The sequence below is a fragment of the Bidens hawaiensis genome, unplaced genomic scaffold (genome assembly GCF_021521415.1).
Source record: "Bidens hawaiensis isolate Kalapana, Puna unplaced genomic scaffold, B.hawaiensis_p1.1 tig00001206_1, whole genome shotgun sequence".
Classification (NCBI taxonomy): Eukaryota; Viridiplantae; Streptophyta; class Magnoliopsida; order Asterales; family Asteraceae; genus Bidens; species Bidens hawaiensis.
In genome coordinates, this window is record NW_027491069.1 from 79,947 (window position 1) to 99,288 (window position 19,342).

At 34.9% G+C, this 19,342-nt stretch overlaps 1 protein-coding gene and 1 pseudogene across 2 annotated transcripts; one reads left to right on the forward strand and one right to left on the reverse strand.

The window, feature by feature from the left end:
• Positions 1-71: 71 nt before the first annotated feature.
• On the reverse strand, positions 72-2,262 carry LOC143563574 (F-box/kelch-repeat protein At1g57790 pseudogene; annotated as a pseudogene). The gene is made up of 2 exons (XR_013140691.1): positions 2,201-2,262; positions 72-1,179 (listed from the first exon to the last, which is right to left on the reverse strand). The product of XR_013140691.1 is annotated as an F-box/kelch-repeat protein At1g57790 pseudogene (transcript).
• Positions 2,263-16,072: 13,810 nt separating this feature from the next.
• On the forward strand, positions 16,073-16,417 carry LOC143563584 (uncharacterized). Its single transcript, XM_077051093.1, has one exon. It carries the CDS (start codon positions 16,073-16,075, stop codon positions 16,415-16,417), a length of 345 nt encoding a protein of 114 aa, XP_076907208.1.
• The last annotated feature ends 2,925 nt before the right edge of the window (positions 16,418-19,342 follow it).

Consider the following 19,342-nt stretch of genomic DNA (forward strand, 5'->3'; position numbering starts at 1 on the left):
ACTTCAACACATATAGCATTAAATAGAAATCAGGACCACATACAAAGAGAAATAGAAGTAGCAAATTAACACTAGCTTTCCCAGCCGAAGCTTGAAAGATCATCAGGCGGCTCGACCCAAATACTTTCAAACGGATCTTGTTCGCCCCAATCATGACACTGTTTCCTAGGGTAATATCGTTTTTGGTCAAGCGAGTATGATATACACCGTTTTCCATAAAACCGAACTTTAGAGAAATAAACACTATTTCTCATCACTCCAAGAAGATCGGTTCTCGCATGTGACGACAGAAAACTTGCAAATAACGTCACACCCTCGAGCGTTTTCGTTTCAACCCACTCTTTATTCACTTGATCTAACTTATAAATAATCGGGTTTTCACTATAACAAGTGTATATAACAAAAATATCCCCTTTGTGCTCAGCCATAAACTTCCCCTTCCACCAATTTTTCACAAAAAAGTTATCGGGGCACCGAGGCGGTGGCACAATACGGATACTCCATGTGTGCTCTACCGGATCATAAACGCCCAACCAACCCGTTAAACTCAAACAATAAAAAAGCCCGTTACAGAAAACAAGCTTATTCCAAATACTACTAACAAATGGCAACCGGTTATGGTAGTTGACTGTGGTCCACTCGGTTGCACCCGGTTGACACATGCTTATAGCAACAACGGTTGGACTCACGTGTCTAACTGTAAAAATAATACAGTCAGGTAACTTTGGTGAAGTTGAAAATGCCACTATTTGGTAGGTCATTTCAAATCTTGGTAGTTTAATCATTTCCCGTGTGAACGGGTTAAAGAATAGAATGCGTTGCGTTCTTGGGTTGTATAGCAATAACCAGCCGTCTTTATTGTAACAAATTCTACACCCATGCAACTCGGGTAACTCGAGAGAGTATGTTTTTCGTTGTGACGGGTCGTAAAATTCAAAAACTCGACCGAGTTTTGGGAAGTACATGAGCCATGGTGGTTTGTTCACTTTTCTGACAGAGAGAGCGACCGAAAGCCATCTTTTGCAAACAGAAGAGGTGCGAATGTTGTCTTTTAAATTTAAGTGAGATACTATTATTTCCAAAAGTTCTACCGGAAGGACTGACCATGACTCGTGATGCTCCTCCTCGTTATCTTCTCTCATTGCCAATCTTTTATCATCTTTAATTGTTTCCGACAACCTACAAATGCAAAATCATAGATTCAAAAGAGGAACATTGGTGATATGGTGTACTAATTTTATTGGGGTGTGCTCAATAAGGAATCATGACTTACTTTTAAGGTACAAAAACAAGATTTTGAAAGACTTGCAAGTCTTAAACTTCAACAAATCAAAAACATTTATACGCTTATAAATTGAATGGGGCACATTCAAAACAAATCATGACACGCCTTTTCAGGGAAAAAAACAAAGTTTTGAGAAAAGTCTTGAATTTTTACAAATCAAGAACCTACATTACACATTTATAATTAACCTGGGCGCGTTCATATCAGAACCATGGCTCACTTTTTAGGGCAAAAGCAAGATTTTGAGAAACAAGTCTTGAATTTTGACATATCAAGAACCTACATTCATACATTGATGATCGATTGGGGTGTGTTCAAAACAAATCATAACTCACCTTTTAGATGTAAAACAAAATTTTGAGAAACAAGTCTTAAATTTTGACAAATCAAGAACCTACATTTATACATACAGAATTCACTGCGGCGTGCTCAAATCAGAACCGTGGCTCAATTTTTAGAGAAAAAACAAAGATTTCGAGAACAAAGTCTTGAACTTTGACAAATGACAAATTAAGAACCTACATTTGCATACATCAAACACAACCCACTAACAAACCCTTGAATTCAACTACCAAACACAAATCAAATCTTGCTACAAGCCCAAACACAACCAACTCAGTTCAAAACCCTAAAAATCTAGTCTTTACCAAAAAACCCTAAAACCCAAACTGGGCAATCTTCAATTCTTCATAGCAACAAGTCAATAAACCAATCAAAATCACCACCATCAAAAACCCACATAATCCAATCACGATATCAATAAAAACACATTCTAGCCCAAATTCACTCGAATTGAGCATACCCAGTAGCTGAATTGCAAAATCAGACACAGATCTCACATCTACAAACCCTAAAACCCAAAAACCCTAATCCAATTTCAAATCAATTGAATGGAATTGGCTGAAGAAAGCTTACAATCTGAGTTTCCTTCGCTTCCTACCCGCCATAGTTGGTCCGGATGAAGGTGTACTGTGTGTGTGTGAGAGAGAGAGAATTAAGAGAGAGAACAACAATAATAATAATAATATGAGGAAGAAGAAGATGATATGTAGAGGAGATGGTGGGAAGTACTGGTGTCACATTGCCGTAACACGTGTGCACAAGGGAGGGATCGGGTGTGACGGGACGTAGGGTACGTGGTAGTGGGATTTTTAGATGAGGATTAGGGGGTGACGTGGCGAGATGTGGTTGGCTGGGGATTGAGGGTGTTTGGGAATACGTTTGGCGGTGGTCTTGTGTCGATGGCTGAAACTACTTCACAAGTGGGAACTAGAGTAGCTTTTGTTAAGCATGCATGATAGGAGGAATGAAATTATTTATTATGTAAAATGAAAAAAGTGGTGTTTGGTTGCTCAATGGAATAGAATCATCTATTACACATGGAATCCCATTACATTAAAACAATTCCTTCTTACCCTCTTTGTTTTTTTTATTCCATTCCTCCTTCACCTTACTTTCTTAACAACACCATCACCACCCAACAACAACAACCGCCACTACCATCACCATCACCAACATCTTACTGCCACCATCACCACCACCGCCTCCGCCACCACCACCTTACCACCAGCGAAACCATCGACACCATCGTCGTTGTAACCACCGAAAACATTGTCACTGCCGCCGCCTGACCATCACCGTCACCCTACCATTGCCATTACCACCAATGCTACCACCGCTTGACCATGGCCACCCCCACTTCCACCGTCACCACTACCACCACCATTTTCGTCGCCGGAGCTAACACCACCACCATCGCCATTGCGAATTTTTTTTTATTTTTTTTTGTTGTAAAAAAAATTATTTTGAGATAGAAGTGTTTTTATTATTTTTATTTCAATCATACAATTTTTTTATGATACCAAACAACATAAAGTAATAATTTATTTAATTCTTATAGGTTAACCAAACAAGACAAATGAATGGAATGATGAATTTCATTCCCTTGTTCATTCCATTCCTTCTTTCATTTCATTCTCCTTTTATTCCATTACCTCCAATCAAACAACCCTAGGTTTTGGGATTTTGGGTGATTTCTACATTTGATGTGGTCCCGTGGGTATTTATGTAAATCATCAGTTTAATACGTGCCCACTGCCTAGTCTATAGATACTTTTTGGTTTATGAAAAGGTAACTTCACAAAATAATTTTATAGGAAAATTCTTAAAATAGGTTAAGTGAGGAGAGAGACTCTTAATTTAATTCAAAAAATTTGAAAAATCTTATAATGATTCATTAATTTGTGAGATTTCAAAGAAAATCTATCTGGCTGGTCATATTTGGGTTCGTGCCAGATCCATGAGATTTCAAGTCAAATCCGTTTGACCTATGAGATTTTCAAGCCAAATCCGTATTACTCGTGAGATTTCAAGCAAAATCCGTTTGATCCGTGAGTTTTGATACCAAAACCGTTTTCTAAAAAACCATCTACTCCATGAGATTTGGAAAAAAGGTTTGAATTCACCTCTATCCACAATTGATTCATCACCACCACCACCTCATTTCTTTGAAATAATCCCGATTAATCTTCGTCACCATCTCCGTCCTTCAACATCCAACATCACCATCTCCGGCCACCGTCGGCTACACTATCTCCAACCACCGCCGCATTCACCATCTCCAATCATCTTCATATTCACCATCCAACATTACCATATTTGGCCACCGTCGCCTTCACCATCCAACACCAACATATCCTGCCACCGTTGTCTTCGTGCTAGCCTCCATTTCGTAGCGAATCAACTCCGTCGTCTTCCAACATCAACATATCTGCATCACGTCGTCATCTCCGATTTCCGACAAGTGGCGGCGGTGGTGGTGAATCAATGGTTCCGTCGTCTTCTTCGATTTCCAGCAAATGGTGGCGGTGGTGAATCAATGGCTCTGTCGTTTTCTCCTTTTTCCCGCAAGCGGGCACGGCGTCGGTGGTGGTGGTGAATCAATGGTGGAATGAGGTGGATTTATTATTTTCAAAAACTCACGGAGGAGACTATTTTGGTTTGAAATCTCATGGGTCAGACGGATTTCCTTTGAAATCTCATTGGTGGGGGTCAACATCTTTACACGTGTCATTATTTCATTGGGGGACGAAAATCATAAGTGGGAAACCAAATGTCACAGAAGAGATGAGTTTCGGTGGATTATTAATGGAAGTTTTGAAACTTGCGCCCTATTTTGAGACCCTCTCTCCTCAAATGACCTATTTTGAGAATTTTCCCTAATTTTATTTGAACTAAATGTTGTGATGGTTTTTGATTTATAGATGGTTTTAGGGTTTGAATTGGTTTAAAATAATTTTATTTTAATCTGTGCCTACTGCTAGTGGCGGAGCCACATAGTGTGCATCGGGTTCGGTGGAACCCCGCCTTTTTCCAGTTTTATATATAACATATAGTATCGAGTTAATGAGCGAACCCATTCTTTTACTTTGAACGAACCCGATATCATTTAAAAAAAATAAATTCGAACCCATTGATTATGAAAAGAGTTAAGTGCCATTTTAGTACATGTGGTTTGTCTAATTATACAACTTTAGTACTGTCTTTGAATTTATTGCAAATGGCTACCTCACTTTTCTAAAACTTGCAATTTTAGTATTTTTTTTCTAACCCCGTTTATTTTGTTCGTTAAGTCAGGGGTAAATTAGTAATTCTGATTATTTTATTTATTTTCTCTTTTATCTAATTGTCATTTTCATACATGTGGTTTGTTTAATTATGCAACTTTAGTACTTTTTTTTGAATTTATTGCAACTAGATACTTTGATTGGTTTTGGATAGACAGATAAACCATTAGAGGCATTACATATTACAATTAAAATATCATCTCTAACTCTAAATGAACAGATCAACCCCCCTTCCCGCGCTCATTGATCCTTCAAACCCTAACCGTTGTTCATCTTCAAGTTCAATTAATTACGATATATTGTTTTGTCTATGTGATTCGTTAACCGCCATTCATCTACAAGTTCAATTGATGTTATACTAAGAGGTGCGAAGTTGTTTGATTATTATTTGGTTTGATCCTCCAATGTGTTAAAGAGTTGCTGTTATTATACCCGAACTTTTGAAAAAAAAATCAATGCACATAAAGAAAATGCAAGAAAAATGGCTAAGACGAATTCAGATCTTGAGCTACTAGAAGTAAATTGACATCAAGAACAAAAGGCTAAAAAATATGTTATACATTTCATGGTTGTTTTTCATCTTATATCATGTATTTAGTTATCTTTTAATTGTAATATGTAATGTTTCTTTTGGTTTGTCTATCTATCCAAAACTAATCATAGTATCAAGCTGCAATAAATTGAAAAAAGGTACTAAGGTTGCATAATTGAACAAACCACAGGTATGAAATGACAATTAGCTTAAAGGAGAAAATAAATAAAATAATCAAAATTACTAATTTATCCTTGACTTAACCGAAAAAATAGTCGGGGTTAGAAAAAAGTACTAAAATTGCAAGTTTTAGAAAAGTGATGTAGCCATTTGCAATAAATTCAAAGACAGTACTAAAGTTGCGTAATTGAACAAACCACTGGTACTAAAATGACATTTAACTCTTATGAAAAATTTAGTTAAAAGTTCTTTTAGTAATAAATACCTTTTTATAAAATATAAAAAACTTACAAAATCTACAAAATTTACTAACAAACATTAAAATGGGCCAATAATAACTTATATATAGATTATTAAAAAAAAATTATTCATTGAATGGGTCAATAAGCCCAACCCAATTAACAATCTTAAACAAAATACCTATATAACAATTTAACAATAATTGAAAAACAATAACAACGGTCATTGCCTTAGCGACCGATCAAGATAGCCATCGCCTTCGCCGGTTTTCTTCTAAGGTTTCAACCATCGCAAGTCACCAATATCTGTTGGTTTATGGTTTGTTGTAACTAGCATTAATTCTACATGTAATGGCAAGTGCTGATATAACTTTGTATTTTATTGAATGTTGATGGTTTACTTTTGCTATTATAGTGACATTGAATTTTATTTATTTGATAGAATGATCAAACTGACCCGACTCATCCGGCCTAGAAACTTTGACATAGAAAAAACTTTGAATTTTACTTTTGCTTCTGGACAGAGACATGAGTTTTTTTTTTATTTTCATCTTAGGATTTAACCCCGAGTCAGTTTTATCAGCTAGTCCATCATTATCTTGATTGTCATTATTGTCATCAACATTAATAACTTCATTCCCACACCATTTTGAAAGATTTTCGAGTCTCTTGGCATTTTTTTCAAACTCTTGAATCTATATAGTCAGCATTTTTCTAAAGCAGCAAATGAGAAAAAAAAATATAGCTACCTTTTAACTCATTCCACGCTGCATAGGAGATTTGTGAGGATCCAAATTAAGATCACATGAAATGATATCAACACAATCAGAAGTAGCCTGCAAAAAGTGGATATACAAAAGTTATATAAAGTAAAAAATGAGATAAAAAACCAACAGACTTTATACTTATGGAAGGTGAATGCTTCAACTTTTCTTTTGTTATTTGCTATTTTTGATTTTTCCTTTGCGTCATGTTTTGTAGCCGTTTAAACTGCTTTTACTTAACATACAAGATAAACAAAAACTAATAGTTAGAAAAATGTGCAAAAGTATAACTTATGCAAGCATGAATAACTTGGATTAAATATTACCTTGTGATTTGTGTGTGTTCTCTTTAGGATTATCTTCATTATCGTAGAAGCAGATTGAGACATTGCAGGGGTGTTTTTAACAACTGATTATATCTTTAATTAATTTTCATTTACACTTGCCTAACAAATACAATTCTACCATGTGTAACAAATAATAATATTTGAATCACATGTGACATAGTTTAACAGTTAATTTGCGTCAAAATTTGTTAGAGGGAATAAAAAATTTCAAACTTTATACATAATACGGGCTTCTTTAATTAGTTAAATGATACAGATCGTGATAATGTAACTAATAATAATAATTTATGGGCAACACGCAATTCCATTGGACGGTTTTTAATGTGACTATAATTTGTAGCTTTTAGAAATTGTTACTTTTGTTGAGTTTGTGTGTTTTTTATATTATGTTTTAGAAGGATTATTCAAAAAGTAATTTGAAATTGTAATATTATTTGAAGGTTGAAAACAAATTATATAACCAAATAGTCTTATGTGTTATGTAGGTATTAAAGAGAGGAAGCAAAAATTGACGTTTGGGTAACCTCCCAAAATGCTAAACCACAAGCTGAGTCAAGAAAGGTTGAGTTAAAACCATCATTTTTATTTTTATAATTATTTTGGTGTTGGTGGCTAGGTAACTTTGCCTAGATGCGAGTGTGACTGGATTATCCATGCTGACCATTGTTGGAGGGCTTTGTATGTAGTTCTTCGAGTCCTTCACTGTTGAACCATTTTTATTGGAATATGAAATCCGGAAAAAAATAACTTATTAACATTTTGATTTAATTTTTGTGCAACCTACTTCAATGATGCACAAAGACAGACTGCCACCAAAGTGGATAACATGCTAGGATCATCAAGTCCATAATTAAATAAAAGTTTTTGCAAGTTTATTTAATTTGTAATATGGTGTGTTATTTGAGTTAATTTGGTGTGTAATATTTTTATTTTAGTTGTGTAATAAGTAATTTAATAAATAAAGTAAATATGTAACAAATAATTTACATATTTAATTTATTCTATTTATTTAAATCTTTTTATAAATGTAGGTAGTTGCATTTAAGAGAACACAATTGCTAATGCTAAAATTATATATGAAAAGTTGTAAGTTTTATGCTTAAGCACTTGTAAATAGATGTAACTATAATTTGTACTACAATCCGCACCTCGATTTTAAATAAAATTTATATCAAAACGTAGATAAAAATAAAAACATTGCAATGGCATGCTTGAATGTTTTAGAAATCATAATATACTCGAAGATATAAAGAAAATAGTAAGAAAAATAGATTTGAGGAATACGTGGATAAAAATGATGGGCTTGAAATGCAAATGTTGGTTAAATTTATAAAAAAAAGAGATAAACGATAAATATTGTAATTATATCCATAAATCGGTAGATGTTACGTAGTATTGGTTGATGAAAAGACAAATATAGCCATTAAAATTTAAAAATTGATACTCTAGAAGTTGTACTTATAGCAACAAGTTAAGTAACTATTAAAATTTAAGAAGTCCTAACTCGCATATATTATATAAACTATACGGGTGCCCGCACGATGCAGCGGGAAACACGGACTTTGGTAATCACATTACAAGTTTATGTGTGTTCATTGTTCGGTTTGAAACTGTGAAACCATTCAAACCGGTCATTGGCTTGATGTTACATTGATTTTTTTTCTTTAACTTTGACCAGCCGATTTCAAATTTCAACGGGATGGTTTCGGTTTTCGACGACAAAAAAACATTACAAACGGTTTGGATCACGGTTTAATTTAAAACCCACAAAAACCCACAAACACCCATACATAAAATGTAGTTTTTTTTAACTGAAAAAACTATAGCAATATGATACTCAAATTAAAGATAATAAAATTCTCGTTTTTATAGTGCAATGTTTTATATAAAATATTAATGTAGAAAAACGTTACGCCTGTTCAAATTTTGTGGGGGAAATTGAGTTAAAAGTGAAAATAAAAAGAGTATATGTGTAAAAGCTTAAGGGTCATAGTTGTAAGTTTTGTTTAAATTTATAAAAGATGATTAAAGTTAAGGGGTCAAAATTGTAACTATATTTAATGATTTAAAATTGCATGTGAAGTTTATTCAAAAGACTATATTGCCTTTTTTTACAGGTTTGTAACTTATGTATTAAATTTTGTATTTTACTTAAAATCATATATCTTAATTTGCCCATCTCTCCCTCATTATATATAGTATAGATATAAATATAGATATGGATAATAGAGAGAACTAAAAAAAACCGAATAAAATGGGCCATGAAACATGTGGATCAGCTAGGCCTGGACCGTTCAAAGATTTGAACCTCATGAATGGACCTTTGAAAATTGGAAGTGGGCGTACTGCAGTCTGCAATGGGGTGCTTCTTAACTGAAATGGACCATTAATACCTTTAACCTTCTTTTCTTACTTTTCATTGGTCTCAAACTAGAGTTTTACCTGACGCGTTGCGCCGGGCAGGTAAAATTCAAGCGTTAAGTTGGTAACTTGACACAAATTAGGTCGGTTTTGGTTACGTGCGTTATTGTATCGAAACTAAAACAAAAAATAAATGGTGAAGTCGGTTGGTAAAACTTAGGGGTGTTCAGAATTTGATTCGCATTCGAAACATTCGAAATTCGATTTGATTCGAATTCAATTATTAAGATTCGAATTCGGTTTTACAAAATTCGAATTCTATTCGATTCATATTCGAGTATATTAATCGAATACGAATCAAATACGAATTTATGATTTATTATTCGATTCCATTCGACATTCGAATTCAAATTAAATATACATATATACATATATATGTGTGTGTATATATAATTATTTATTTATATTTGTGTCAAATCCATAAATAATAAATATCAATTACAAATTAATTAACCCAATAGGCAACATTATTGTTTCTTAGCCCATACTAATATGGGTGTTATTTACTTCTCGTTTTGAATATTTTGAATTTTAGATTATTTGTACTTTAGTTTTGCATTTATTATCATGTGTTATTGTAGATACTTTAAATTTATATGTTTGTTTTGCAATTATGATTATGGTTTTTGAATTTTAGGCATAGGTAAACTCGAATTAGATCGTATTTATTCGAATTAAAATCAAACTTATTCGAATTCGATTTGAATTCGAGTTTCAAATACGAATTCGAATCGAATTTCGAATTGGGCATATAATATGAATACGAATACGAATCGAATAGTTCAACTTTTAATCGAATACGAATACTGGCGAAAAAACAAATATTCAGATTGTTCGATTCGATTTAACTTGAAAATTCGTTATTTCTATTCGATGAACACCCCTTGTAAATTTGAGCGTTGGTAAAACCCAACTGTTGTCGATCCCGGGCATTAAGCCGATGAGTCTACGCAGATTCAGCCGGTTTCCGTCACGTTCATTAGGGTACCGGAACTTGAAAAAAACAAAATCGACATTCGGTCGGTTTCGTTACATTCGTTACGGTACCTAAACTAAAACAACGCGGTGAAATTCGGGCAGTTTCGACACATTATTAAGGTACTGGAACTAAAACAAAACATTAAAATTATAAAATAAAAACAAAATTGGCATTATGTTTGTCTTCTTTACGCTCGATATAGGCGGAAACTAAAAAAAGAAAACAAAAAAATTCTTACACCAATAAAGTGTTGTCAAGTGGCCAAATAGTGTATTTATGACACCAAAAACTCTTTTCTATATTAACATGTTTAAACAAAAGAAACAAATAAAATAACTAAACCAACACAAAAAAGAAAACAAAAAATATATTTGTTTGAAGAAAGGAGTTAGTTTTCCACTAAAAAAACCCAAGAAATTTTGCAACATGTGAGCCTAACGTGCATAGTTTCTTCAAATTTCTAAAGGTTTTGCAAGACAACCAACACATAAAGACATCTCAATTGACATCTCAATTGGTTATGCATCGAAATGAATTAAATAAGTACAAACAAAGCAAAGAAAATAATTAAAAAATCTTTTGTGGCACCAAACCTCTTAATTATACTATATATATAATTAGAGGTGTATAAAAAAACCGGTTTGGGACCGGTTTTAGGCAAACCGAACCGAACCGATTTGGGTTTAAAACCGGTTTCACCCAAACCGGTTCCCAAACCGACCCAAACCGCCAGTTTTAGGACCGGTTCCCCTTAAGATCTAGCAAACCAGTTTTAAAACCGAACCGGTTTGAGAAAAACCGGTTTAAAACAGGTTAAAAATCGGTTAAACCGGTTTATAAACCGGACCGAACTGACGTGACCATGTCGGCCTATCTTGCTTCCAACCGGTTTATAAACCGAACCGGTTTGAGTCAAACCCGTTTTGACCAGTCGTTGACCAAACCGGTTTGGTTTATAAACCGGTTCGGTTTGGATTTAAAACCGCTTTTGTACCTCAAACTCAAATTACTGATTTGTGTGTCATAGGTTCGTAAGAGTCATTGTGCATAGTTGAGTCATCTAGTAAAAAGAAATCTAGATTAAAGCATCGAATTAATACACAATGGATTAGAGTTTGGTAGCATGCTCACGTCAATTCACGGTTAACTTGTAATTATGTTGTGTTAAACATCTCGGGTTCAATTCACTTGACAGTTCACAAATTGACCTATTTACTTTATACTTTTTAAAGTCATTTTTATGTTGCAACTTAAGTTGATTGTGTATGTTATGCTCACCTTTAAAAGATTAAATGAGAAATGAGTATAAAGTTTGATAGCTTAAACATAAATATTTTATTCATAGGGAAAGTGCGGTTGGTTCACTAGTCGGCCGGTTGAACCATACTTAAGAACTAATGACATCATAATTAAATTTAGAAAATATAAACGTAATTAATGATTTACAATATATTTAGTTTATATGTATATCAAGAATTATGACATTAATAAATTCTTAATAGAATTAGCAAAAGCTCTTTTTCACTCGTAAAAAAGGCCTGTGTTCAAATCCTGACTAATGAAAAATATCTTAAGACTTTTCTAAAGAAAAGAAAAATAAAAATGGTATAAACCATCGAACCGAACTAGCGATAGATCTGATTCCACATTTGACCGGCTGGTTTGGTCCGGTCATGAAAACCCAATTTGAGTATTAGTTTTAAAAAAAGGTTTAACATGCCATGTTCGTATCAATTGTGAAAACTCACGTTGTGTTAAAGTTCATGTGCTTTACAAAATTTCCGTATTCTTAGTATGTGTCCCGAGACATATCAAATTTTTGTGTTTGTATCAAGCTTACATGTTAACATGTGAAACGACCCTTTTAACAACCTATTACATAACTGGGACAAGCATTCACAATGGAGTTCTCATCCAAACATCTCCTTCCACATACATAAAATTATAAGGGAACGTATGAGAGTTTGTTCACTTTTCACTCATACAATGGAGTCCCCATCCCCATACCCCCATTACCCAAAGTTATATGAAAAACTAAAGTAAATCAGTATATTTTGGGATTCACGTCCTATTCATTCCATATCTTTTGTTAAATGTGTATTACTGTATTGTATAATTGATTATGGATATATACGATGATAAGATGTAAGAGATTTTTAAAAGTAAATAAAGTTTATAGATAAATTTCTTCGTATATGTTAGAAGTTGCCATACAAATTCTTAATAAAGTGTTATCCCTAAACTTTTCCCTTTTAGCATGAGTTGCTATTTAAAAAATGATTTCTAGTAGAAAAATGCCGCTTATTTTCTCTTTTGCTTCTTATGGAGTGGGAGTGACAACAGATGATAGAGACTCTAGGCTTGATATAAAAAATAGTAAAACATTGCTCGTTTTCCCTAATTGGATAAACCCAATCTCGAAAATGAATATGCATTAAAAGTAGAAAACTAAACACAATTATCATAGAATTTATTTTTAGTATTTGCTAAAATGATATTTATAACATGTTAGTTTAATATGATAATTTTGTTTTCTATTTTCTAAGTTCTCATATCAAATTTTCATTTGGTTTATTTTATATGTATATTAGGGCATTCGTAGTGAAGAAGCAAAAAATGCTATTTTTTTTCATGCCATGTTAACACCTGGTAAACACGTGTATAGATATTTGCATTAAGCATTTAGGGGAATAAATATACAAACTATGATTATATATTCACGTCTCCCATTATTATATTGTGAAATTATCATGACATGAACATATATAAATATAACAAAGTTAGAAAATAATTACTTTCATGATATCGTGTATAAAAAAAACCCCTCCTATAGATGGGTGTTTCGTACACAAAATATCATGAAAGTAATTATTTTTTAAGCTTGTCATATTTATATATGTTCATGTCACACCTTAACCACCTTACCATTATCCAAAATGAGAATGAACTAATCTGAATTTTTAAGGAGCTAACTCACGATCCCTATCCTTTTCAGTTTAAAGTAATTATTTAAATGGCAATTGAAAACACGTTATTTCTTGATTTGTTCCGATTGGAAGAATACCAAAGGTGAAATAAAAATGGGGAAAGTAAATACGGTGCTGTTAGCCGTCTAAACTTATACGAAAAACCTATTAAAACAACGTAGTTTTGATTTAAAGTTTCCTAAAATACATTTAATTAAATTATATTTGTTTGAGAACAAGAGTTGGAGGTCGATGTTCTTCCTAATGCTTTATAACTTCAATTATTACACAGATACTTGCATAATTTTAGGGCTAAATAAGAAAAAAAAATTTTCCAATAAAAAAAGTAGTCAGAAATAATGATTTAGATGATGAACCTGTTTAAGCAAAGATTTAAGTTAAAAAAAACATTGAATCTGAAGCCTTTTTAAAGCTTCAAATGATGGTTCTACATATTTTTTTATATGTTAGCGTGCTCTTTCACATGAAAACCATACAATAGGTTTTGGGAGAAAGTAATTATTAATTAGGAAAAACTTTGTATTGCCATGCATTTTTTTTATATTGCCATGCATTTTTTTTACCTTAATAATTATTAATTAGGAAAAACTTTGTTTGTTATTCTTCGTGTACGATACATTTGAATGATTTTCATAATTAATGTATAATTATCAAATCTGGGAAAAGCCCTTTTTGTTAGTATGTGTGCACGATTCATGTAAATTATCAAAGAATTGAACTCGAATGAAATCAAGCATAAAAAAATATCATACGCCACCTCAAGAAAGATCTTTAATGCTTTTGTTTGTATTTCTGCAACATTAGTCTTTACATCTTTTATTCACAAAATAATAGTTATTCATGAATGAAAGATGATTATATAGATGTAAGTTTTTTTTTTTGTTTTTGGCAAGTAACTAATTGATAAAATCTTTCACTATCATATGTGATTTTAGATAAATTAGGAAACTTTAGATCAAAACTAACAGCACCGTATTCACTTTCCCAAAAAAAAAATTTAATCAACCAAACTACACATAAATAGGTCATGCATAACCTTATTATCCGTACGGGTTATATCATAGCTTTTGTCAACGCAACGTCACAAACCACATACTCGTTCCTTTGTGTGGTGGACGCGGTATGAGTTGCAATAATGTTCATGTAAATTTGTCTTTACTAGGCAAGTTTATAGTTGCACGTGACAACTTTCTCCTCTTCGTATCCTTTATTCACTTTGATCAGGGGGGAAATATCACCCAAAGGTCGGTGAGCGTATTGCCAAGTCTGAGCCCACTCTGGCTCGGTTCGGTTCATTTACAGGCCTAGCCTTGAGCCCCGCCCGTTATTTTTTATATAAAGCTTAAACATACAAGTTTGAGTATCATCGTCGTCGTCATCATCATCGTACTCAGTATATCACACCAATAGCAAAGCTATGGTAGGGTCTGAGGAGGGTAAGATGTAGACAGCCTTACCTATACCCTGTAGGAATAGAGAGACTGATTCCTGTGAGGCCCCCGGCTCGATAGTAGTTTTGCATCAAACATAAGACACATAACACTCAACCATCGGCACACCGGTCGATTGGTGTATGTACCCTTGTCTTTCGGCTATCAACGCCACCACGTACATGATGCCTTATACCTTCCGCCACTTTTAATGTTATTTTCACGAGATTAGTAAAATAACGTCAAAATTAATGCAATTTTACTTTTGCCCACCGCAAGCGGAGCGCATACAAGTTTGAGTATCAATATCCTATAATTCCTATTCAGTGTATTTCCCAAAGGAAACTAAGAAATGGCCAATGTTGTGCAGATACAGAAGTGCTAAAGAAATATAATTGTAAGTGCAATAGTCAACCACTTGATGTAAAGCTTTAGTGGTCCTACCTCCAATATCATTTTTAAACCGACCAACCATACCGATGTAGTTTTTAGCGTGTGAAAACAATCTGGTTACCATAAAGTGATAAAGAGCCACAATAACAGTAAAACCACACCAAATTAATTAATGGCCAACTTAATCTTTTAACCAGCTAGGAAACCATTAAGGCACCATTATTGCTTACTGGAGATGCAGTGTAAAACTAGCCAGCAAGTTGTATACAGAAAGGAAAATTAATCTTTACAGTAAACTTTAGACATGGCAAAATGAGTGAGTTAGGTCACATGGTTCGGTTAAGATGGGTAAATTTTGTTTCGGGTGGAAACAAATTGGCGTAGAATATTTCTTATCAAACAAAATTAGGACGTCTATAAATTATCAGTGAAGTAAATACGATTACAAAAATATATTAGTTCGATAAAAACCTAAATTTCTGAATAAAATGATTTGGAAGTACGTACACTTTGATGGCTCGACACATATATTTTATATCATTCATCCGACCCGTTGAACATAACCCAGATTAACCCATATTTTTTATGCAGTAAATTGAACTATCATCTAATTTATACACTGCATAGCTCAGTAACATATTTTGGTCAAAGCAACAATCAAAATTGAATTTTGCAAGTCAATATGAGAAGATCAACTGAGCATGAGCACCAACAAAGAATCCATGTGGGGTCCAAAGTGCAACATAACATTTCTGTAATGTTGGAAACTACAAGGGCATCTTCCTCTTTTATTTCTATAAATACAACAAAAAATCTGTAATCCTTTCATGTCTGGATACCGAAAAACGCTCTCTTTGTATTCGAAAAACTGAAAACAAAACGCGAAAAAATGGGTAACTGTATAATTAGACAACACAAGACCATGCAAACGAGTCAAGAAGTCGCTAATCATAAAGAATCCATGAAAGTTCACCAAGATTTAGGTGGCCAGACGTATTATCCGGTGCCACTTCTGAATCAGGTGGAAACAGAAGGCGGGGATAGAGTCGTGAGGATTAAGCTGATGATAACCAAACAAGACCTGGAGGTGATGCTGAAAAAAGGAGTGGTTTCAGTAGATGGTTTGGCTTCTCATATGAAGAAAGAAAACTCAGATGAGGATGTTGTGATTGAAGACAATAGAAGTTGTGGAAGATGGAAGCCTGTTTTAGATAGCATACCTGAATCAAACTAGCTAATGTTCATGGTTATTTATATAATTTTATAGCTTTAGCATACAAAAAAAGTGTAGCAGTCAGTAAGCCTGAAAAGATGCAGTCAAAGTTGGTCAGCACAAATTGTAATAACATGAAAGAAATCTAAGATAATGATATGTTTTTCATTCTACTTGTTTTTTTTTTAACGGCAAATCTTACTCGTATAATGTTACATTATCACAAAAATAAATATAAATTATAACGTTGCCCACGTTTGAACCTGGAAACCTCTTATCTAAAAGGCAAATGTCTCTATCAAGCAGTCTTACATTATGTCATTCTATATTTTAGATGGTAGTTTTACATGAATATTTTGTTCTCTTCATGTGAACTTGTTTGCTTTATATAAAATTGAATATGTTATGTGGTTAATGATTTAGAAGTTTCCTTAATTCCAAATAATCAATCAGAACCTTCAAGGGGTGTTGCATTAGTAACACTTGATACCCCCACTAGGAGATGTCTCAGGTTCAAATCTTGCTTCTACTGGTTTCTTACCAAACCTCTTGAAAACAACCTTGCCCACGTATGTTGTGATTTACATGATTCCATTAGTTAGCAGGTTATAGGCGGGGTGGGTTCCCCTTAGTTTTCCGTTAATGGGTTCTCATAGTTACCAACAAAAAAAAATCTCAATCAGTAAGAGGTAAATCTTTTACGACTAACACACGAAAATCGACTAGTGTAACTAAAACAGTGAGTTCCATATTACTGTACATCATCCATGATTAAACAAAAAGGGTGTTAACTTTAATCATGATCAATTATTATAGTAAAATACAAGTTGATGTATAGCACCATTAATTCGTGCAACCAATAAGTACTTGAAGAAACACTAAGTGAACCCACAGGCAGATTATAGATAATCTGGGGGTTAAGTAATGTTTCCCACGGATGAGGTCTGGCAGAGAAGGTTGTTCTTCTGGAGACCTGCAAAACAGACACCGTAAGCTCGTCACTGAGAAGGGGGGGGGGTTCCTCCTTGTGACCACCCTCCGGCGTGAGAATCAGACTAGATTGCTCTGAATATAAGTGTATATTAAGAGATTGCTAGATAAGATTGAGATAACAGATGATGTCCTTACCATTCCAAGGTGTTGGAGTATTTATAGCCGAAGGTAGGTTTCCAAGCAGGTATAGCCGGCTGAATAGTATTCCTGTTCTACCAACAGTGGACTATGCACAGGCCATGCTGGTTGGTGGATAGGTTACGGCCAACAGTAATAAGGTCGGCTGTATACTGTTCCACCAACTGTAGGCTGCGCACGTCCCATCATAAGGGTTGGTGAGTAGGCAGCGGCTAATAGTGACAAACAGTACTAGAGGGTGCTCCTCCTCGTATTGTTGTCGGTGAGCTGTCACCCTGTGATTAGTTCATGGGCTGCTCTGGTCAAACTGTCTGTTCCGCCCATACCTTAGTAGGTATAGTACGAAAGACCTTCCAGAAGCATACGGACTGGCTCATTTAGGCGGGAGTGTTCCCGCCTTGCTCATTCCTTCATGTGACAACTGAAGTAACGAATGCCTTGTGCGTGTAGCCTTGCTGTTAGTGCGGGTAGCCTTCCCTGATGGCTTGTATCCGCAGCTGCGGGAACAGGCGGGGTACTTCACCATTGGGAGGCTTTCCCTGCGGGTACAGCTGGCGTACTGCGCGTAAGGTTCTTTGAGCATGGTGGGTCCTGCTGGAACAGTTGGTCATCGCGCAGACGTCCCTGTTCAAGGTAAGTCTTGCGGGTCCAACTGGGCTCTGCTGGGACCTACCTCTTCAAGTCCCCCCAGTCCAATGTTCTTCTCATGAATTATTAATAAGTGAGGTGAACTTTTGGACTTAGCAAGGGGTTTTGAAAAGGGCTTAGTTTTTCGGTTTTCCGTGGTGATTCATCCCGCGGTTTTCCTGATGTCACGCAGAAATCCCGACTTTTCTGCTTGATCTTTGGGCGTGAAGCGGGTAAGTTTTTAACCTCCTCGCGCGTCAGGAGTGTTGAGTCCCAATTGTGTGGATTCTCCATGAGGTTTTGGTGGTTTTCGACATAGTGATCATTTATGCTAAAACCACCAATTCCATATTGGAGTTTCAAACAATATAGTTCTCGACGTTCCCGTCGTGCGGGAATGTTATTCACGTTTCCGCAAGCATGGCCCAGAAGATCCTTCTTGGTTTGAATTCCCTGCAGAGTGCTAAGTACGTGAAGGGTTTTGCCTTGACACTGTACCCGCACTTGCCTTACGGTTACTTTACTTCCAAGGTATTCCTGGCGTCAATTCCCTGCGGGTGCTAAGTATGTGAAGGGTTTTGCCTTGACACTGTACCCGCATCCGTCTGATGGTTACTTGGTTGCCAAGTTATTCTTGGCTTCAATTCCCTGCGGGTGCTAGGTATGTGAAGGGTTTTGCCTTAACACTGTACCCGCATCCGTCTTATGGTTACTTGGTTGCCAAGGTAAGGGGTATTTTCCCGCTCACTTTTGAATCTTTTTGAATTTTGAATTTTTGAAATTCGAAGAGTTGGTGGAAAGATAGGAACAGTCCAAACATCTGAAACGTCGTGCGACGGTTTCTTCTGACTGTGTCAGGACGTGCAGGAAGTTATGGTGACGTGACGGTACATGGTCATTCCAGACGCTTTTTCAGGCGCGTGGGCGCGATTTTTCGGGCGCGTGGCCGCGAAATTAATGGTATGCGTCCTATCAACAGCTGTTGCCAGCTTGCTTTTTGCCACGTGTCATAGTTTCATTGCACCTTCGTTTTCTCTCTCTTCCGCATTAATTTCATCGCATTAATTGCGATTAGTATATAAAGGGGGAGAGGGTTATTTGTAATCCACACTTTCACTCTTTTCTTCATCTTTGCGATTTCCGGCGAATACTTATCCTTTTCAGGCAAGCATTCTCCCGAAATCGTTT